This window comes from Filicampus tigris, chromosome 19, assembly GCF_054856515.1.
Source record: "Filicampus tigris isolate MCC_2025a chromosome 19, RoL_Ftig_1.0, whole genome shotgun sequence".
Taxonomy (NCBI): Eukaryota; Metazoa; Chordata; class Actinopteri; order Syngnathiformes; family Syngnathidae; genus Filicampus; species Filicampus tigris.
The window spans coordinates 9,984,749-10,004,413 of record NC_141235.1 but is presented as its reverse complement, the minus strand read 5'-3'; the positions used below and the strand labels follow the sequence as shown (position 1 = coordinate 10,004,413).

At 39.6% G+C, this 19,665-nt stretch overlaps 2 protein-coding genes across 16 annotated transcripts in view; one reads left to right on the top strand and one right to left on the bottom strand.

Annotated features, from left to right (window-relative positions):
- fbxl15 (F-box and leucine-rich repeat protein 15) overlaps nucleotides 1-19,665 on the bottom strand; it is a 147,807-nt gene that overhangs the window by 85,598 nt on the left and 42,544 nt on the right. Inside the window, exon 7 of one of the 14 annotated variants that reach the window (XR_015082456.1) lies at nucleotides 18,176-18,333. The exons of the other annotated variants lie outside the window; for them this stretch is intronic. The gene's annotated coding sequence lies outside the window, so the exon portion shown is untranslated. Of the gene's footprint in view, nucleotides 1-18,175; nucleotides 18,334-19,665 lie in introns of those variants that run through there. 14 annotated transcript variants of the gene reach the window in all.
- Nucleotides 4,026-19,665, top strand: part of LOC147129416 (paired box protein Pax-2a-like) — a 28,172-nt gene continuing 12,532 nt past the window's right edge. For both annotated transcript variants that reach the window (XM_086016219.1, XM_086016218.1), the window contains exons 1-6: nucleotides 4,026-4,460; nucleotides 5,379-5,544; nucleotides 6,400-6,597; nucleotides 9,693-9,772; nucleotides 9,903-10,022; nucleotides 18,187-18,362. In XM_086016219.1, the coding sequence (XP_085872345.1) occupies nucleotides 4,418-4,460; nucleotides 5,379-5,544; nucleotides 6,400-6,597; nucleotides 9,693-9,772; nucleotides 9,903-10,022; nucleotides 18,187-18,362 (783 nt within the window). In that variant the 5' untranslated portion in view covers nucleotides 4,026-4,417. The remainder of the gene's footprint in view (nucleotides 4,461-5,378; nucleotides 5,545-6,399; nucleotides 6,598-9,692; nucleotides 9,773-9,902; nucleotides 10,023-18,186; nucleotides 18,363-19,665) is intronic.

Below are 19,665 nucleotides of genomic sequence, written 5' to 3'. Positions count from 1 at the left end.
TTGTTTCCAAACATTTGGGTACAACTTTTATTTAAACTTATATTATACGAGCAGTTTTTTTATTTTACTATATTTAAGCACAGTGCTAATGTCCACACTGTGCATGATGCTACAGTGGCTTAAACAAATATTGAAAATACTTTCTAAGAATAGAAATCACTTTTTTTTTTTTTTTTTTTTAATGAATGGGGTGGGGTTAAATGAACACCTCAGCGGAGACAAAAGAAGGTTTAGAATAGCGGGGACGAGTCGGAACATTTAGTGGGTTGAAAGCCGCCCCCCCCCCCCCCCCCGTCTCTTTATTATGCGCCCACATGGACACGAGCTCTGTTTCCCATATTGCCGACATGCGACTGGAAGCTGTTGGCTGTCTGCTCGGGACGCAGGAGGCTGGCGGGCGGCAGGCTGGGACACCCCCTCGGGCTCATCCACAGCGGGACGCCATTCTCCTACAGCCCGGCAGGACCTGCCATTGACGGGGGTGGTGGAGGGGGTCCTGGGTGGGGGGCAGCTGCAGCCCTCCTGCCTCCATGTATATCATTCTTATGGGTACAAAATGTAGATGTTCCACATGTGTGACATTGAGACAAAAAATATAAATAGAAGAAAGACTACGCGACAAAAGGAAGTTGAAAGCATCCATGTGGAAAAGGGGTTCACCTTATGTTCCCTGCAGTATGATCACTCCTACTGTATGTAAAGAAGACTTCGTTTTTTTGACAGGAAAGCGTCCTATTTTTAATCCAGCACTGCAGGGCACATTTAATAATTAGGTTCAAATCTGCATAATGAATGAAGGCAGAGGGGATTTGAAGTCTTAAGGTGCTTTTAAGTCATTTAATTTGTGTGTTTTAGTGGGATTTCGTCACTTTAGTGCATGTTAATCTTAAATATATATTTGGTGATATGTACGTTATGCGTTTTATGTTTATTCATGTTCATATGCAAATTATATGTTAATTCGCCTCATGATTGGGTCCACCCGGGGCATCCCAAACTCAAAAAGTGTCTGACTGTGCTCAGGGTGCACAAAGTCATTTAACAAAGTGGTTTCTCATCAAAGTAGTGTTATTTCATGTTTTATTTATTTTTACAATTTGACTATTTTGGGTTGATTGTCAATGGATGTGTCACAATCTGTGGAGTATTATAATTATCATGTCGTATCATGTGTATTCCACTAGGGGTGATAATTAATGCAATTGGTGTTTAGTTTTGAATGTAAATGTTATGATCAACTTTGAAGAGATGTATTGATTCAGTTGATGACAAGCAAAATGAAAACGCTGCAGTGTCAAATTGATTTTTCACACGAATCAAACGGATTATCTGTTTTGGGGAAAACTCTTGAATGTTTATGCTGTATTTTTGTAATATTGCCAGAATATTTTGCTTTAATTGTCAAGGAGTAGGCTAATTATGGAATATATGGGTTTTGTAGAAGAATATTTATGCTTTGTTGTTGGAATGTTATTGTAGAGTTTTTTGAATATTTATGTAGTGAATTTGGAATATTTATAGTCTCTATTGCTTAAGTGTAAGTGATGTTTTGGTATTCTTTTTGGAATATATATGTAGTAATTATGAAACATTCATGTATTTTTGGTATGTTGTTGGCATTTTTTTAATTTTCATGTATTTTTTATGTGTATGCACTATTTCATGAATTTTGAAATATGAAGACCGATGTCCTATTTTTGGGACATTTACAAAATGTTTTGGAATGTTAATTTATTAATATTATACTTATAGGTACGTAGCATTTTTAAATGTGTATATTTTGTATGTAGTTTTCTTTTCCTGTTTATGTAGGCCTATTATTTTTGGAATATACATTCTTTATTTTTGTAATACTTATGTTGCATTTGTATATTAATGACATCTCACCCACAAGGCTAATTTTATGGGGGTCCAGTGGGGGGGGGGTACCTCTTCTTTAGGATGGGAGAGGGGAGAGGGGATTTGAATTTAGAAAAAAAAAAAAAAAAGGATGTTGCTTTAAGGGAAATGTGCAACCAGCTGTGAAATTACAGCCTATAGTGCAACATATTGTACCACAAGCTCTGTCCAAAAACACTAACAATGAAATAATAATAATAAAAAAAACATCCTCAAACCTCACCAGGAGGCGGTAATTACAACCTCCCACCCCCACCAATAATAAAATATTAATAGTAAAATAGCACAAAATGTCAGTGTTATTTCGACATACTGTATATTTATCTTGATTGTATTGGCAGTTGCTTTGTGAGAGTTTCTTGTATATTCCTCCCTAATTTGCATATCAAACACTTGCCTGGGCATCATCTAACACACAAGTGCAGCTTTATCAGCACGAAAATATAAGCAATATATATATTTGACATTTTAGCATGCATATAGTAGATATGATGTACAGTATTTGTACAACTGTAAATACAAATAGAATTAAATTGTCTCAAACAAACATGTTTCTGTATAATATCTGTATTTTGTAGTGATAATCAGATATATTTTAAAAATAAGAGGGGAAAGTATGAGAAGCACCAAGTTGTGACTTTTGGTAGCAAAGTGGGTGCTTGTGAAACTCTACAGCGCCATCTACAGAAGACGGATGGTGCTGCTACATTTGGAGGACAACATCAACCCCCATCATCACTTCTTGTCTTCTTCACCTTGGACGCAATTAGCTTGTTGTTCATGTAAACTGCCTACCCACTGTTAGCATTTGGGGGGGGAAAAAAAAATTCAATTCAATTCAAATGAACTATATGAGCTTGTCAAATTTTGGTCATATCCTTTTGAAATAATAAGGAAGCATATTTCGTATCAAAGTCACCTTTAGCAAACATTTATGTCTTTAAGGAATAATAATTTTTGGGATACATGCATATTATTTTGAATACTCCATTTTTATATTTATGTAGAATTCTTGTTTTTTCATGTTTAAGGAGTTTTTCAAAAATATTCAGGTCATGAATATTTAAGCCATTTTAGAATACTTGTCATATTTTGCAATAATTGTGTTATTTTTGGAGCATTTATTTTATATTTAAGGACGATTCATTCATGACTTTTGTGCATATTTATGTCATGTTAAGGGAATATTTATTTCATATATATTGAAATAATTAATAATAATAATATAATAATTAAATTAATAACTTAAGTCATATATTTTGTTACGTGTGTGTGCAATTTCCCCCGCAGACTATTTATGTAATCTTTTGGGCAGATTCATTTTGGAAAAGTTATGTTGTACCATGGGAATATTTAGACAGTTGTTTTGTGATGGTGATATTTTGAAATGTTTATGATCTTTTTTGTTTTTCAATTATTATTAAAAGCAGAAGTAGTGATAAAGAAGAGGCACAAATGTACTCTAAAATAGATATATAATGCATAAAAAGGTCAATTACCAGAAAATGCAACATGTCTACTTGATGGTAAATATGATCATCCCCCTCCAAATAAATGACCCATTTAGTCAATTTTGGCTCAATTTGGGACTTAAAACTATATTTACTGGAAAACTTCATTATTATTACCTTTGATTTTGTCATTTAAGATGTTCCATAAAAATCCAAAACACTGACATCTTGCACAAAAATGGTATAGAGGAATGTTATTGAATGAATTAATTGATTGTGGTTGTTTTTTCCAAATAATACATTTATTTTAGATTTACACTTTTAATTTCAATGTTATGAACACTGGCTGATTTTCCTTATTTGGACATGCACTTCCTGTAAATGAGTCAGACCTCATCTGGACTTTTTTTTTTCGTGCGTGTGTGTGTGCGTGTCGGGGTGTGCGCGTGTGTGTTGGCATGTACTGCCTTTGTCTGACAAGTCAAGCTTGCGGTGGGGGGGGGGTTGTGGTGGTGGTGGGGGGGTGTACAGGCAAGGTGGGAGGGGGTAATGGTAGTGTGTCTGTGCGCGTGTGTGTGTGTGTGTGTGTGTGTTTGTGCGTGTAGGCTTGTCGCTTTTAGAGGCACGCATACACCGACACGGGCTTCATTCCCGGTGCAAAACCTCCACGGGAGCACATCACAGCTGCACTGGGGGGGCCGGTCGCCGCGTACGGATGGTGGGGAGCTATAACCGAACCGAGCAGAGCAGAGTCCGCTGAGCTTCCCAACGCACACCGGAGCCTTTTTTCCCCCTCCCGCGATGAGCTTCCCGCTCAGTCTGCGGCGCTGAACCCAAAGGGGGGCGACGCACCTGCCAGCCCCTGGAGCGGACTGCACTCCGGTAGCAAGGCAACTTTTGCGGTCTTTTCTTTCCGAGGACGGGGTGTGCAAAGTTGGCCCTCATATGTGCGACTGTGGCGGTGGTGGTGGGGCGACGAAAGCATCGTGATTTTTTGTATTCCTTGACATTTGTAAGCAGGCGACACGGCGGCTTGGGTTGATTTGTTTTCCTTCCTTTGCTATCCGATGGATATTCACTGCAAGGCGGACCCCTTCGCGGCCATGCACCGTAAGTAGCACAACGCCAGTTTTGTTGACATTATTTAAGATTATTATTATTATCGTGCCGCTAAACACGTGCAGCAATGTGCCACTATTTTTTTTTATACTTGTATAAATTATATAAAGTTGCACGGAGCATGTATTTGAGTGTGTAAAAATATTCAGCTTTGTGTGTGTCAAATGAATGCCTTTCATCTAACAATTACTGTGCAATTATTTCAACGTGCAACATTATGACTCTGCTCGCACGTGCAACTTGATATGATTTGATTGGAGTGAATAATTGATGTTTTTTGTGTTGCCCTCATTCAGCAAAATAATATACACTGTAATATGAGTTATTAAGATCAATCAATTATTTAACATTAAGCTGTGACAGGGACCCTAATATGAGCAGGGAAGCTGTTGCATGTGGAAAGTTATGGGTTTTATTTATTTTTTTGCATGTGGACTAGGGGAAAGTTATGTTTTTTATTTTTTTGGGGAGAGGAAAAAAAGAGACAGAATTCAATTGACTGATTTATTTTTGTGGTTGGATGTACAAAAATTGGATTTAAATGAGATAGGCCTTTTGCAGACTATTTTTATCACTAAATCGTTGCATTTTTTTCTGGGACTATTTGGGGGCACATGGCCTTCTCCCTATTGTCAATTAATTCAGTCAATCATTCACAGTGTGCACTAAGCTTTCACAAAACACTGCTTGGCTTAAACTGCTGATTTCGAATAGCACAAAGTGATGGAAAATGAGTATATAATTTTGTTTTTGCGTCACAAATACGTTGTGCTTCAATAACCAAGCTTGCATATGAATTCGCACGAATGCACCTCATCTTTTGAAAACGATTGTGCAATTTTGTGGGCATTTATGGCTTTATGTAATGTTAGGCTGCCGGTGTGTGTGCTGCTGTTGTCTCCCACGTAGGGCACGGGGGTGTGAACCAGCTCGGCGGGGTGTTCGTCAACGGAAGACCCCTCCCGGACGTGGTGCGCCAGCGCATCGTGGAGCTGGCCCACCAGGGGGTTCGACCGTGCGACATCTCACGGCAGCTGCGCGTCAGCCACGGCTGCGTCAGCAAGATCCTCGGCAGGTACGCAGCAGATTCACATTGGAATGTATTATTTTGCTTAAATCGGACAAGACTAATTGATGCATTTTCACTGCTGAGAGATTGAGAAAAATGGATGAAAAATGCACTATTTTACGCTATTTTTATGTTTATTTTTTAAAAAGCGGCATTCCGTGGTTGTCTGTAGTTTCTTGAAATGTTTGTACAAACGAATAAATGTGTCAAATCATTATTTTCAACTGGCACTCCCTCTTCTAACATTTTAGTCAAATACGTGTGGGGGGTCAACATTAAAAAAAAGTATTTGTGTAGTTGTATTACTTAAATGTAAATATGTAATATTTTTTATTATGGAGATCATTTTGCATTTGCAGGAAATTGCAGTGCTCATGATTTTTACATTTTTTCACTTCTGGGAATTTATAAATGTCTGAAAAATGTACTGTTTTTACGTATTTTTTAAAACAATCCAAACTGAAATATTCTTCTGACAAAGTTTTGTGAAAATGAAAATCGCTGTTTTTGCCGGAAATTCTGATAACAAACGAATACAAATGTGCCAGAATTGACACCCTCTCCATAGTAAATACATTTACTAGGTTGGTTGTATTTTTTCCCAAAACATAATGCATGTGCTTGGTGGAGGTCCTATAATCCTTTCTTAATATTATTGGGTAGAAAGGGGATCAGGTGACTTGTCCCTGGATGCTTTCAACCTGAGCAATGCCTCCTGTCACATATTTAGGACTATTTTGCATGTAAAAATGGCCACAAAAATATTGAAATGTTGGAGGGTGGGGGGTCGTTACAAATACATTTCATAACCATTATCCCCAAAAGAAAAAAATGTTTTAGTTTTTTTTCCCCCGCATGCAGGTACTACGAGACTGGTAGCATCAAACCAGGCGTGATCGGGGGCTCCAAACCCAAAGTGGCCACGCCGAAAGTGGTGGACAAGATCGCGGACTACAAGAGGCAGAACCCCACCATGTTCGCGTGGGAGATCCGCGACAGGCTGCTGGCTGAGGGAATCTGCGACAACGACACCGTGCCCAGCGTCTCGTCTATTAACCGGTAAGCGTGTACTATGATTCCTGAGGAATTAGCAATTTAGATTATGTTTTAGATTAAATACGAGTTGAAAAAAAATGGTATCATAAATACATTTGTGCATGTAAAATGATGGGTGCTATATGCACGTCATTCACAAGCTCCAATATGCAATGCGAATACAAATCTGTACTGTTTTTGCATACATTCAATATGACTGCATTTCAAATATTAAAAAAAAAACCCACAATATTAGGAACACCTCTCAGTATGACGTAAGTACAAACTACGTTATTTTACTTTTTTGCTGGTTAGCTTTGTGAAGGCAGACATTTGAAGTAAGTGTTCCTAATGTTGACACACGTTACAAAAAAATGTAGTCGTGATATTCGGAACACCTCTCTGGTAGCCATCAAAACGGATCGAGCATATGCATAGGGTCAAAATATTAGGAACAGCTCTGAGTAGGATGTAGTAATGCAAACCATATTTTCTCAAGCACCAAACAGCTCGTTCAGGTGTACCTAATGAAGTGGCCGTACATCGTTCCACGCGCCCACTCGTGCTGGTGGTCCCTCAAGCAATCAGAGATCAATATTAGGGTGACCACATGCCTTTTGGCGCCATAAAGCAGGCCAATTTTCTTTCTGAGCATGCGTGCAGTGGGGGGAGGGGGCGGGGCTACCACTGCAGGCCTGTCTGTAAGATTTAAAAACAAGAAGAAGGTGTTGGGGAGGCCGTGGGCGGCTCTAAATGAGTGTCATAAAATAAAATAACATGTAGTCCTTTTTTGTGGTGGTGCATTCAAGGCATCATTTTGTATTGTGGGAAAATTTGATCTTACAATGGGATAATAATGCCCACTTTTTAATCTACATATTCATGTTGTGTTTATTGTTGTGGTTTCCAGTACTGAGAGGCGTTTGAAATATTTTCTATAATATTTGTTAACGCTTCAATGCTACTTCATGCATGTATACTGTTAACATGACAAAATATAGAAACGTGTGAACATATCTGTTGTGAATCATAGTGCTCTTTCTAATATTTTGGTGACCTTATCTGGCAACATGAGAGTGTAAAAAAAAATAAAAATAGGAACCGTCCTTGGTCCAATGCAAACCACAACCGTAATCATAAACATAGCGCTAAACTGGTAATTTAAGGAAACGTAGGCTTTGGTAATTCATCATACACTTGATTTCCTCAATAAAAAGATACCTTGACTGCATCACAAGAAAGGGAAAAAAGGCCAACGCTGCCATCAAAGTGGATTACTATTATTTTACACCATTTGAATTTTACAGAAAATCAGATTCTGATGTGAGATCTGTTTAAGCGCAATCTACAATTGTCCATATGTAAATAAGAATTAATCTGTACATTTCTCACAAATGGATGTATTTTCCTGACACACACACACACACACGCATACACACACACACACATCCCTAGTGATGCACTTTGCTTAAGACGCACTGTTCCATAGAGGCATTACATTTTAATGAGCTGATGGGCGAGAGTGTGGACACACACACGCACACACCTTTTAAATAAGAAAGGGCTGAAGAAAATTCATTTCATGCTCCATGCTCACTTAAAAAGGCGACCGAGACACGTGCATGTGCGATAAATCCAAAATGTATGTATTAATGCCATAAAGAAAAGACTCTAAACTCTCCTTCTTTCATTTCCAATTAAATGGTTCTAGTTGGAGCCTCTTTTTGTTTATGTGGGAAATTGAATTCAGAAGAGTTTTAATTCCATCAGACACTTTCAATTCCTATCAGGGGTTGGGTCAAATGCTGGAATTTATTTTGAGGAATCTACAGGTAAATGTTTCATGTCGTTATAGTATAAAATAGCATTAGCCTATAACAACGTAATTGCCATTGTCATTTTTAATGGTTTCGGAAAATGGAAAAAACGACGCATTCAACAAACAAAAAGAGGCCAGTTGGACAATACGATCATTGTATATTACTATTGCCTGGATAACTGAGAATCTAAAAAGAAAAAATATTTTTTACCAAGCATATTGATATTTTTTATTGATATTATGTGAGTAAGTTAAAATAACTAGGCTAGTCCGCTAACAATAGTATAATATGAGGTCTGCCGGTCTCAGATTATCCAAACTAAGTGTTAAGAAAAGTTTGGTGCGTCGTTCAATATAACTGATTCAGAAACATGACGATTTTAATATTTCTTCCGGGGGTACATTAACTAATTCCCGAAAATTGTTTTAGAAGACTGACGTTAAAGCGAAACAAACATCAGGTATCAAAACGAGAAAAGAAGACCTGATAAGTAGTTTGAGAGTTTACAAATTATGGTGGCAGGCCACCTTCTCCCCAGGGCTGCCGCTCAGACGGAACAAATCTAACGCGAGCTAGCGCAGAAGAAGGGGGGGGGGGGGGGCAATAAGGAACTATTGCTTTCCTGTCACATGTAATTTATAGCTCTCCATTTGCATCTCTTTGCCCGTGTGGCCTAATCCCGGACTTTTCCGATCGATGCGGCCTCATCCGCATCGGCATGCTGGGAGGAAGAGTTGTGGTGGAGGGGGCTGCTGGTCCTGCAGAGGTCTGGGGGGGGTACCGGTCGGGTGTAGCATGGGGGCTGAGCCTGTTAGTGAAGTCCAGGTAGTCAGAGGGATGGCATAATGGTGGTCCGGCCTTGTTCACATGGTTTCTGTAAAATTGGTGAATCAGTATTTATCTGTCTTTCGCACCGGACTCAGCAAGTGGGATACCACATTGAGCGAGTGCACTTTCACACTTCCTGACTTTAAATAATCAGATGATGTCGACCCCAGCGTCCTGTGCGATGTGCCATGCAGTCCTTGGACTGCTGCTTTTGACAACAGGATGGGAAAGGGCAGTGTTCAGTGGTCAACCGCCGACCCCTCCCTTCTTTAGGTTTCTACTCTTCCCTTTCGCACAGATGCAGTCATGCCACTGTCGCTACCTCCAAAGTTGGGAAATCACTTTGTCCCAGAGGACTAGCGATGTAGAAAACGGATGGACGGAAATCGTGTTTTGTTTCAGCTCAAGCGCTGATTCCAAATCCCGATGTTTCCATACCAGAGTAGCATCTGCTTCGACTTTGTTTTCCAGGATCATCCGAACAAAAGTGCAGCAACCCTTCCATCCGTCGCCCGATGGGACATCCCTGTCGACGCCAGGCCATACCATAGGTAGGTAGCTCCTCTCACAGCATCGCCACTACCATGACCATTATCATCATCAGCACTATCAGCGGCATCAGCAGGAGCTTGAAATGGACTCACAGCAGGCCTTGATGAGTTTTCCCCCCTTCCCTCTTAGTGCCAAACACAGTGTCTCCACCAGTAACCAGCGCCTCAAACGACCCTGCGGGGTCCTACTCCATTAACGGCATTCTGGGTATTCCACGATCCAACGGTGAAAAGAGGAAACGAGACGAAGGTAGGATATATTTTTTTTTAAAGAAACAGGCAGTCAAGTCTTGCCACTGGAGCGTGTGTTTTGTACTCTTGACATTTTCACAACTTGGAAACATACGTGTGCCTTCAAATAGTTACCCCTGAAGCTACACTGGCGTTTCCCTACTGTAAGCCTATGGCTAGATGGCCGGAATTTTTCCCAAAAATACATCATTGTACCCTTAGGGACACAATGGCTTGTCTCTGGCGTGGTGTCCTCAACGGTTCTGCTTTTATACCCTTGACATTCCCAGCCTGGTCTTGATCCATTAATCTTAAAAACCGTACAGCCATCTTGGAGTCTATCTTATTATCCCCATGGGGTACATACAGTAGGTATACTTTTGAGAGTCGCTGTGTCTGACAGACATTTTTCCCCACAAATTGGTACATTGTTGAACCCTTAGGGATACAATGCCTTGTCACTGAGGTGGTATCCTCCATGGTTCTGCTTGTGTTCCCTTGACTTTTCCAGCTTGGTCTTGATACATTGATTCTAAAAACTCATCCAGCCAAGTAGTCATCTAAGGGCGTATATTTGTATTGTCCTGAGGGACTTCAAGTGTGCCCCTATTTCAGGAAAGCTCATGTGCATTTTGATTGGCTGTTATATCTGTGATGTTGCGATACCATACATCGGCAATTCAAATTTTGAATTGCAGTGACACCAGTGCCATGAAAATTAATTGCCGACCCACGCACACTGTGCGACAGTTCATTCCGTTTCAGACGCATTGCTCAGTGTGCCTGGCTTTTGGGATACAATGGCTTGTCACTGCTACTTGTGTTCTTGACTTCCAGACTTGGTCCTGATCCATTGGTCCTAAAAACTTGTCCAGTCCTGTAGTAGTCCTACTTTTGTACCTGTTACTTGTCATATCATTAGTCCTAAAAATGTACAGCTACCTCAGAGTCCAATAGGTTGTTGTAATTGCTCATAGGGGTTAAAGGTGGGTTGTTTTGAGGGACTGCTGGTGTACTCCTATTTCATAACCGCCCACCACCCTCCAAAAAAAAAAATGTTGGTCCAAAAACAGTCCAATCAAGTAGTTATCCCTGTGGGGTATAAGTAGATTTGAGTGACCAAAACTGATTCTACTGTTTCTCAGACAAAAAGGAACCACAAAAATTCAAACTGTACCCTTGACAATTCGCTTGTACAGCTTGGTCGTGATACCATTGGTCCTAAAAGCCGTCCAATGACCTCAGAGTCCAATAACTATACCTACATTAGTATAGATTTGAGGGACATAAATGGATCCTCCTGCAGTCCTATTTCTAACAGCGCAGAATTGGTTCATGTCTCCAAAAAGACAAAAAAAAAAAAAAAGTGAGCATCATTCTTTACGCGCTGTGCTGAAGTTGCAACTCCAGCTCTAAAAGGCGCCACCGTTCCAGGCGATGACCCTTAATAAAACACCTAACTCGGCTACACTGCTGTGTCAATCCGCTGAAGAGTCTTTTTGATTTGAAGGCACGACCTCCACTGTTGTCTCCTGCAATTAATCTTTATGGAAGTGATTAAGGGGCTTTAGATAATTACATGTCAAGATGATGTAGCCGACCACCCAGGTCAGTCAAGAAAGCCGCTATAGCTCTGCTTTTTTTCTCCTTCGCCTCCTGAAACAAAAGTGCCTTCATTGGCTGGAAGAAGGCCTGGGGCTTTTAATAGATTATTATTGGTTCTGTAAGCAATAGGCTTCCTTAATGTTGCTACATGCATGAGCAGCTGATGAGAATGCCTAAAGAGATGCATTGGTGTTGTGAGGTGTTTTGGAATGATGCAAAGTGCCTTAGTTCCAGAATGAGAGCTAATCACAGCGCGGCGGTTGTTGACATAGCTTCGCCTTTGTTCCGGCGTTTGCGGGATATCAAGGGGGGAATTGATGTTTTTATGTGTGTGTGTTGGGGAGAAGGGGGTGGGTAAGGCAGGGATGAATAATGACCTGTCAAGAGGTAGATTTCCTGGCAGAGATATAAAAGCCAGCATGACGTGGGCACGGCAAATGACATAATCAAGGGAAGAGATGTGGTGGCGAGGGCATAATGCAAACGTCTGGTGTTTTCCAGAGTTCATTTGGAGCCGTCGCAGGAACCCTCATATTAGGCGTAATGTCTCGAATGATGGAAGGTGCATATTTTCATGCAGATTGCTACTGAAGGGCAGAACGATACTAAAGGGCACAGAGTGGAAGCTGGTGTGCTGAGGAAGAGCTCAGTTGTTGAGGGAAGGTCCTCCAGGTGCTTCTGTGGTCTCAAATGACTCTCCTAATGTGACGCCATTTTGTGGGATTTGTCAGGAGTTGTAACATGGCTCAATTCAGTAGATTTCCATGTAAAGGGTTCCGGAATATCCGACTGTCACAATGTTCAGTACCCTTGGTTGGGGTGCTTCAGTTCACTTGTGGAGGATGGCGCTAGAAAAGCTGCTTTCCGATGATTATACTGCATCCCACTGCATTACAATGAAGTTCATTCAAAATTGTGGCAGAAAGACATGTTTCTTGTTTTACTGTCACATTTTCTTTCTAATTCTTTAACTTGTTGTTGACGAAATGCTGTCTCGTCTGTAATCATAATCTTTCATACAAACGCAAGCGTGATCAGGTTTAATTGTCCTGAACCAAAATAACTCCAGAATAACTATAGACATAACTCCCCTAACATCCAAATATCTTTGTCATTGTGAGAAAATTAAGTGTTTTCATGCCATAAATATAGAAAAAAATATCACATTTTCAGCATGTCAGCCATGTTTGCAGATTGTGTTGAAACAGTGATAGCTATTGTTTTTTAATTTAGATTCATTTTTATGATGCCGGAAAGGAGTCCCACAATATACTTTGCGCTAGTTTTTGTATAATTTTTTTTACAAAATCTTCAGATTGTGGGGTTTTGCATTTTGGTGTCAAACCACTCTGTTGTACAGAACCTTAAATAAGTGCGTAGTCATTTTTACTGATGATGATAAGTCACAATCGAATAGCACTGTATGAATGTTGTTTTGAAGAAAATTGTCATCAAATACTTTTGGTCGCTCGCCACTCCGTGTCAGCTAATGCCTCTGCGTGGCCTCGTTTGCAGTTCGTACATATTGTGCACCGCTCGCTAGACTGTAGTCCACAGTCAGTAAATGCCGCGACCGCATTTCCTCGCAGTGAGGCCTCATTTAACTCGGTAAGCCGCGTGATGATTATGGCGAAAGTCATTATCAAGGCTCGGGGAAAAAAAACACGCACACACACACACACACACACACACACACAGGAATGAACGGCAAAGGAGGGGGCGGGGTTAGTGCGAAACAGAGCGCCTGAGTATTTGTTCGGTGGCGCTCTGCCAAGTAAGTTTCCCAGTCAGCAGTGCCCTTAAAAAGAAAGGTCCCAAATTACTGCGGCCATGTCGAGATAATCCGCTGTGACACCCGTTTATGTACACTGGGGCCGGGCCAGAGGAGCTTCAGGGACACAGGTGTCATAAGAGCCATTATCGGCAGCCATTGTGCTGCGGCAAATTAAAAGTAGCATGTTACACTTGGCAGCCATTGTTGGAGGGAGCCCTGAAGATGGACTCCTTCGGTGACCGCGGCTGTCCAGGCGTTGTACTAAAGTGACATGTATTAGAATGTGCACTGCTGCAGAGAAAAGCTATTACCGCACACATTAACATCCATGTACATCCCCCACCTACAGAGCTCTTCAGTAAAGACAAAGGAGCTGCTTTCTTCAGCCTTTGTACCATCATACAATGTCCTCTCCAAAAAGTCTGAACAACTGTAGCGTGTCATGTGCATGCCAAAGCAACAGGTGGCACTGCCAACCTCGAATCCTTTGCCCATTTTGACGTCAGCAGAATTGAGGGAAAAGTAAAAAATAGCATCAGCTAATCCAGGAAAGTGTGTAATTATAGCTATGCTGTAATGTATTTATTGTAATTACAGCAGTTACCCCTGATTTGCACTCTCAAATGAATATAGAATTAAAACGTAATATACATCCATTGCAGCCGTTCACAGGCCAAGCAACACTGTTCACATTTATTCAGATATATTCACAAGTATTTGGAAATGTAATCACCAGTGCTACTTGCCTCACTATAAAAAAAGTACAACTACACTGTGCCATTTTTATAATAAATAATGTAATAAAAGCCTATTATACTAGTTACGATTATTATTGTTATTATTACTATACATAAAATAGCACATAAACAAAAGTATATTTACTTAAAAATCAAAAGCCATATAATGTGTTAAAAATATTTTTTGGGATCCTTTTTTTTTTTCCTTTTTAATGTATGAGTATTGCTTTTTAGACAATTTATGCATTTCAACAATTGGGCTTTTAGGTCTAGTATGACTTCATTGTATTTTGTGATTTTATTTTCATCATTGTATGACAATATTTTACGTTTAACATGATGACTTTTGTTGCCAATTAAAACTTCTTCTAATATGACAACTATTCACAGAAAATTATATTTCTTCCCCTTGTAATAACTTGGGATTTACTCATTGAATAAATATTTTTTTCTTATCATACAAATTGATTGTTGTAAAATTACATTTCTTGTAACATTATGGACTCATGTCAAGATCAGGGAATGTCATTAATATTTTGTCAACTATGGGCATGTGAAGCCCTTTGAGATTTTCTTGTGATTAAGCGCTATATAAATAAATTTGACTTGACTTATGCTCATAAAATTGCATTTTCATCATTATACTGAACTACGACTTCTTGCATGTTAAAAAAATAGTTTCAGAAATTAAAAAAAGAATCATAAATGCATTTGTTCAGATTTAATAGTTGCACCCTGTGTGCCCAATACTTAACTGTACAAATGAACTTCCTGGCCAACAAACTGCTCTGTCAGCCTCGCGTTGGCTTCTTAAATTTGTGATTTATGGGCGAAATAGGGCAATACGTTTAACGAGGCGATCATCCCATATTTCAATAAATCGGCGTGCGAGTGGCGGTGAGAATGGATGGATGAGATTCCCCGTTCGGGATGGAGCGATATTCATTATTCCTCATCTGCGAGCGTCATGAGGTGCCGTGTGGAGGATGAGCGATGGAGTGGGACGCTTTTACAAACTATTGTCTTGCTGCAGCCTTATGGAAATATCACAAATCAAATTGCAAATCAAAACAATTCATTTCACTTAGTGTTGGCCAAACAATGGCTCAGGGGGCCAAAAAGCACTTGCCGATTGGCCGAACAAAAGTCAAGTGGGGCTTTTTGAGTCATGTTAGTTGTATTCAGGTTCTTTATCATTAATCTATGTACAGTATCTGTTGATGTTATGGCAATACAAGATATTTAACACATTTTTTTTTAAAAAGTGTAATTTGGGGTTTTGACTATATCCTACATTCTCGGTCAAGCATCATATTAAATAGCAAATTTAGGTCAAAATAGATTGATAATAAATCTCGTACCTGACTACTAATCCCAGTCTAATCAATTCATAATAACAAGTCTCGATGCAAAACGAACTCACTCTGTATTTGATTCATGTTTACATCAAAGGATTCAATTATGATGGGGAAAATACAAAAAAGAAAAAAAAAGCAACCGAGTTTCTCTAATTTGATTCAAATGAGTTTTGATTTGATTTTCCTTTCGGGGAAATGACAACAATACATCGGGGGTAGGTGAGCATATGCGTGTTGACATGTTATTTAAACAAGGAAGTCGGCTGCAGGGATCAAACCATTCATCTGAGGGCAGGGGTTGTGAACTTAAGGTGACGGCTTTTATTTTATTGTGTAAACACTTAATTTGAAAGTGCTTTACTACAATGTGAGGAAAGAAGCTCACTGCTCTCTGTTTGCATTTCTTTTTATTTTATTTTTTTACTTTTGGCGGGATGTACCACTCTGCTTGCAAGCTCCTGCTGGGGGTCGCGACTGTCAGGTGGTGTACCCGCAGAGAGGCGTCTGCGTGCTGAGGGGGTTATCTGATCTGGCGGGGGGCGGCTCCCTCGTTAATACGGACGGATGTCAACTTGAATAGACTCCACTTCCGCCGTGATCAACAAACACCTTGGGAACTTATTGTCTTAGTCATAGAATAAGAATTAATTAAACTCGCATGAGCATGTGTAATTTTAAAAATGGTAAACAAGAAGAATCATCTACCATGGCAATAGTGCAGTTGATCCGCCAGTTGGGAATCAAGATTGTGGGAGGGAAGATGTCAATCCCAAAAGCGTGGGAAGTGCATCCCACGGTGGCTAACGACAAATGTGAGGGAGGTCATTGATCTGGCAAGGTGTTGGAAACCAATAAATGAATGAATTTAAATAATAAACACTAAAATGACTAATTAAACACCCTGGTCTGATCTAACAACTATTTGCTTTCTGTAACGCCTTAAAATGCCACCCAAAACGCTGTACTTAACTTCTCAAGATGATTATCTAAGAATGGCTAGCCAAACAAATAAATATAGTCTGTTTCATTGAGTCAAAAAATATAAGAAAATGGCTAATACGAAAGTAGCCAAAGGTAAACGCAAACTTTACTTGTTAGCTTGCCCATTTATCATTTGCACAGCAAGCTAATGTACCTACTCGATGCACAACTAAGATAGCTTGAGTTAAATCATATCTTGTCGGTCCAATATCGTGTAAAACACCAAAACTACGTCTATAAATAGTAATAATAAACTACTATGTATAAACTCCCAAACAAAGGGGCAACCACAACCTGGACTCCTTAGCTGGTTCCAAGACATCTGTGCGGTTAGATAGTTAGCATACAGATTCTACGCTAGCTAAAATTGCTTGCTCTAAATCCTATATTATCTTTTAATAACGCATAAAACCACAAAATGACTTCCATATAAGGTGACAACTAAAAGATTTGAATGTTTTCAGCCAACTAAGCTTGTTAGCTTGTTACACGTGGATCTGTGGTGACCTACCGAATTTAGGCAATCACTATATGTTGTGCCATTTATGTGCGTACATAAAGAGCACTACCTTTATTTAATGGTACAGGATACACATAATTTACACCGTAAAATAGATTATCTGACTAATTGGGTTTCTTTTGGGGAATAAAAAAAAAATACACTAAAGATGTTGTCTTTCCACCAACTACAGTATAAGCGCATTTGGTTCACCCTCTGGTCGGTGTGAAAAACATTCAGTAATAACCCTCCGGAATGGTAATAGCATGCTGACATGATTGATCAAGTGAATTCCATAAGGGGGGGAGCAAAAAGGTGGGATTAAGTAGAGTATTATAGGCGCAATGAGTTGAGGCAGGATGTTCATTTCGAGTCCATTTCAGCTCCCTCTTGCCACCAGATCAGACAATCAATAGAGCGCTTGCATATCATACATCACCGCTCTCTCACCGCAGGGGAGAACATAATCTACCGCAAATTTAGAACGACAGATTTGTGAAGGAATCCATGCTTTCTGGTTAGCAGAGACCAGGAATATTGGAGTGTAAAGTGAAGCTTTTCCAAGTACAGTACTTTATTTCCACAGCGGACAAATTGGCAATCAAATTGGCAATCGATGCCTGCCCGGCTAGTAAGTGCAATGATTTCAGTTCGTAGATGCCATTGCGTACTGCTTGCTAAATTTGCTAACCAAAACAGCAGTGCCTACCAAAACAGCCTGTGAGATTAGGGATTTTAGCAATGAGGTTATGTAGCCTTTAAGAACTGGCAGGGTAATGTTTGTCACTATTTCAATTAGCAGGGTGCCTGCATTTCTGCATTGTAGTCCTCAACTTTCACTTGACATGAATTGCAATGTAGCGATAACATTGTTTAATATTTGTACAAATTAATACCTCCCCCTCTCAGAGTTTTAATAATTCATTTGATTTTTTTTTTTCAAATCGATATAAAACGGATTCAAAATCTTGTTTGGTATGTGGAGAAAACAACAACAAAAAACACAAAAAATCAACACTTGAATAATATCATTGTCATTTACTTTCTGTATAATATCGAAGATCTTATTTTTAGGTAATATCGTCCAGCCCTTTTTATCTCAATCTGCAGTTGAGTAAATAAACATGTCCAGCCACTATTTGCGGAAACAACGGTTTTGACAAACATGGCGGGTGGGTCAGTTTTGTTACCGGGGCCAGCGTGTCGACTGTCACTCTCTCTCCTTGTAGATGGTTCAGATGGTTCTGGTCCAAACAGTGATTCTCAGGGTAGTGTGGAGAGTTTACGGAAACACCTAAGGGCCGACGCCTTCACTCAGCAGCAGCTGGAAGCGCTGGACCGGGTCTTTGAACGCCCCTCGTACCCGGACGTCTTCCCTACATCCGAGCACGTCAAACCGGAACAGGTTAGTGGAACTGTTTGTTTCATTTTTGTTCTTCTTTGAACTGAGCGCAAAAATACATCGGCACTTTTTACACTGTCGCTAATTAAATCTGGCTGAGATGGCCACCATGAGAAAAAGAGGCAGGAGGGAGTCGCCAGGAAAACTCCCACGCGTTATTGATTTTGCGATGAAAAACACATCGCATGGCCTATAATTGAGAATAACAGTACGTCAACATGAAATGAATCAAAAACCTGCCTTTTGCCTTAATTTGCCAACTACCTGCGACAATGGGAATTTAATATGATGTCATATTAAAAGGGTTACTGGGTTGTTGCTTTTTTGTCAATGACTAATTTGCCGATTGATGACACAGAATTTTTCTATTGATATATGATAATATCATACAAAAAAGTATTTGGGCTAATTTTACAAAAAAAAGTCTTCATATTAAAAAGTTGTAATTTGAAAACAAAATGTCATAATTTAACGAGGAAAACGTTTTTCCAAAGGAAAAATATTTGGAAAAAAAGGCATAGTTACAAGAATAAAGCAGAACTTTCAAAAGAAAAACAATGTCAAATTTTATGAAAGAAAAGTTGTAATGGACCAAATGCACGACAGCAACTTAAGCATTTCCAGTGCAAAAGTGAAAAGGCATAACAGTTTCCGCTGTCAATAAGTTACAAGCTGCTGGGAAGCCACCTGACTTCTGTTGTCAAAGTGAGGATTTGCATTTTAGAAGTGATAATGTTTTTGTCATATTCGTTAATCAGTCATTATAACTTGAGAGTAAATAATCAATATGATCTGTGGAAAAAAACAAACAAACATTCATCTCTGGCCCTAAATTTGATATACAAGAAACCACCACGCTTGAGGACAAATAACCAATCAGAGACATAAGGCATGATTTATGAGGTTTAAATCATTACTCAATAAATTTCCTACTAAATGCTTGTCATCGGGTAGTTTTTTGACTGAATAGTTGAACGAACGCCTCCATCCTTCCAAAATGAGGACGCATTTGGCAGGAAGGCCCCCTTGCCCCGACGCTGCTTATTAAAAACGGTGACTTTATGACAATGGATAACCTTTATTTGCATTCATTATACTATTAAACAACAAGAGACTATTAATTTCTCCCTGCAAACTATAGGTCCGCGCCATAAAAAGCAAAAAACAGCGGTCTAATTGAGTTCATTTTAATTTCTCTCCGATCGGGCCGAATTAGGCAGGTGATAAATCAGTGGGACAGGCCTCACCTCCAGAAGAAGGCCTAATTTGCAGCTAATTACAAAACTGATTTCTACTGGAAGATCAA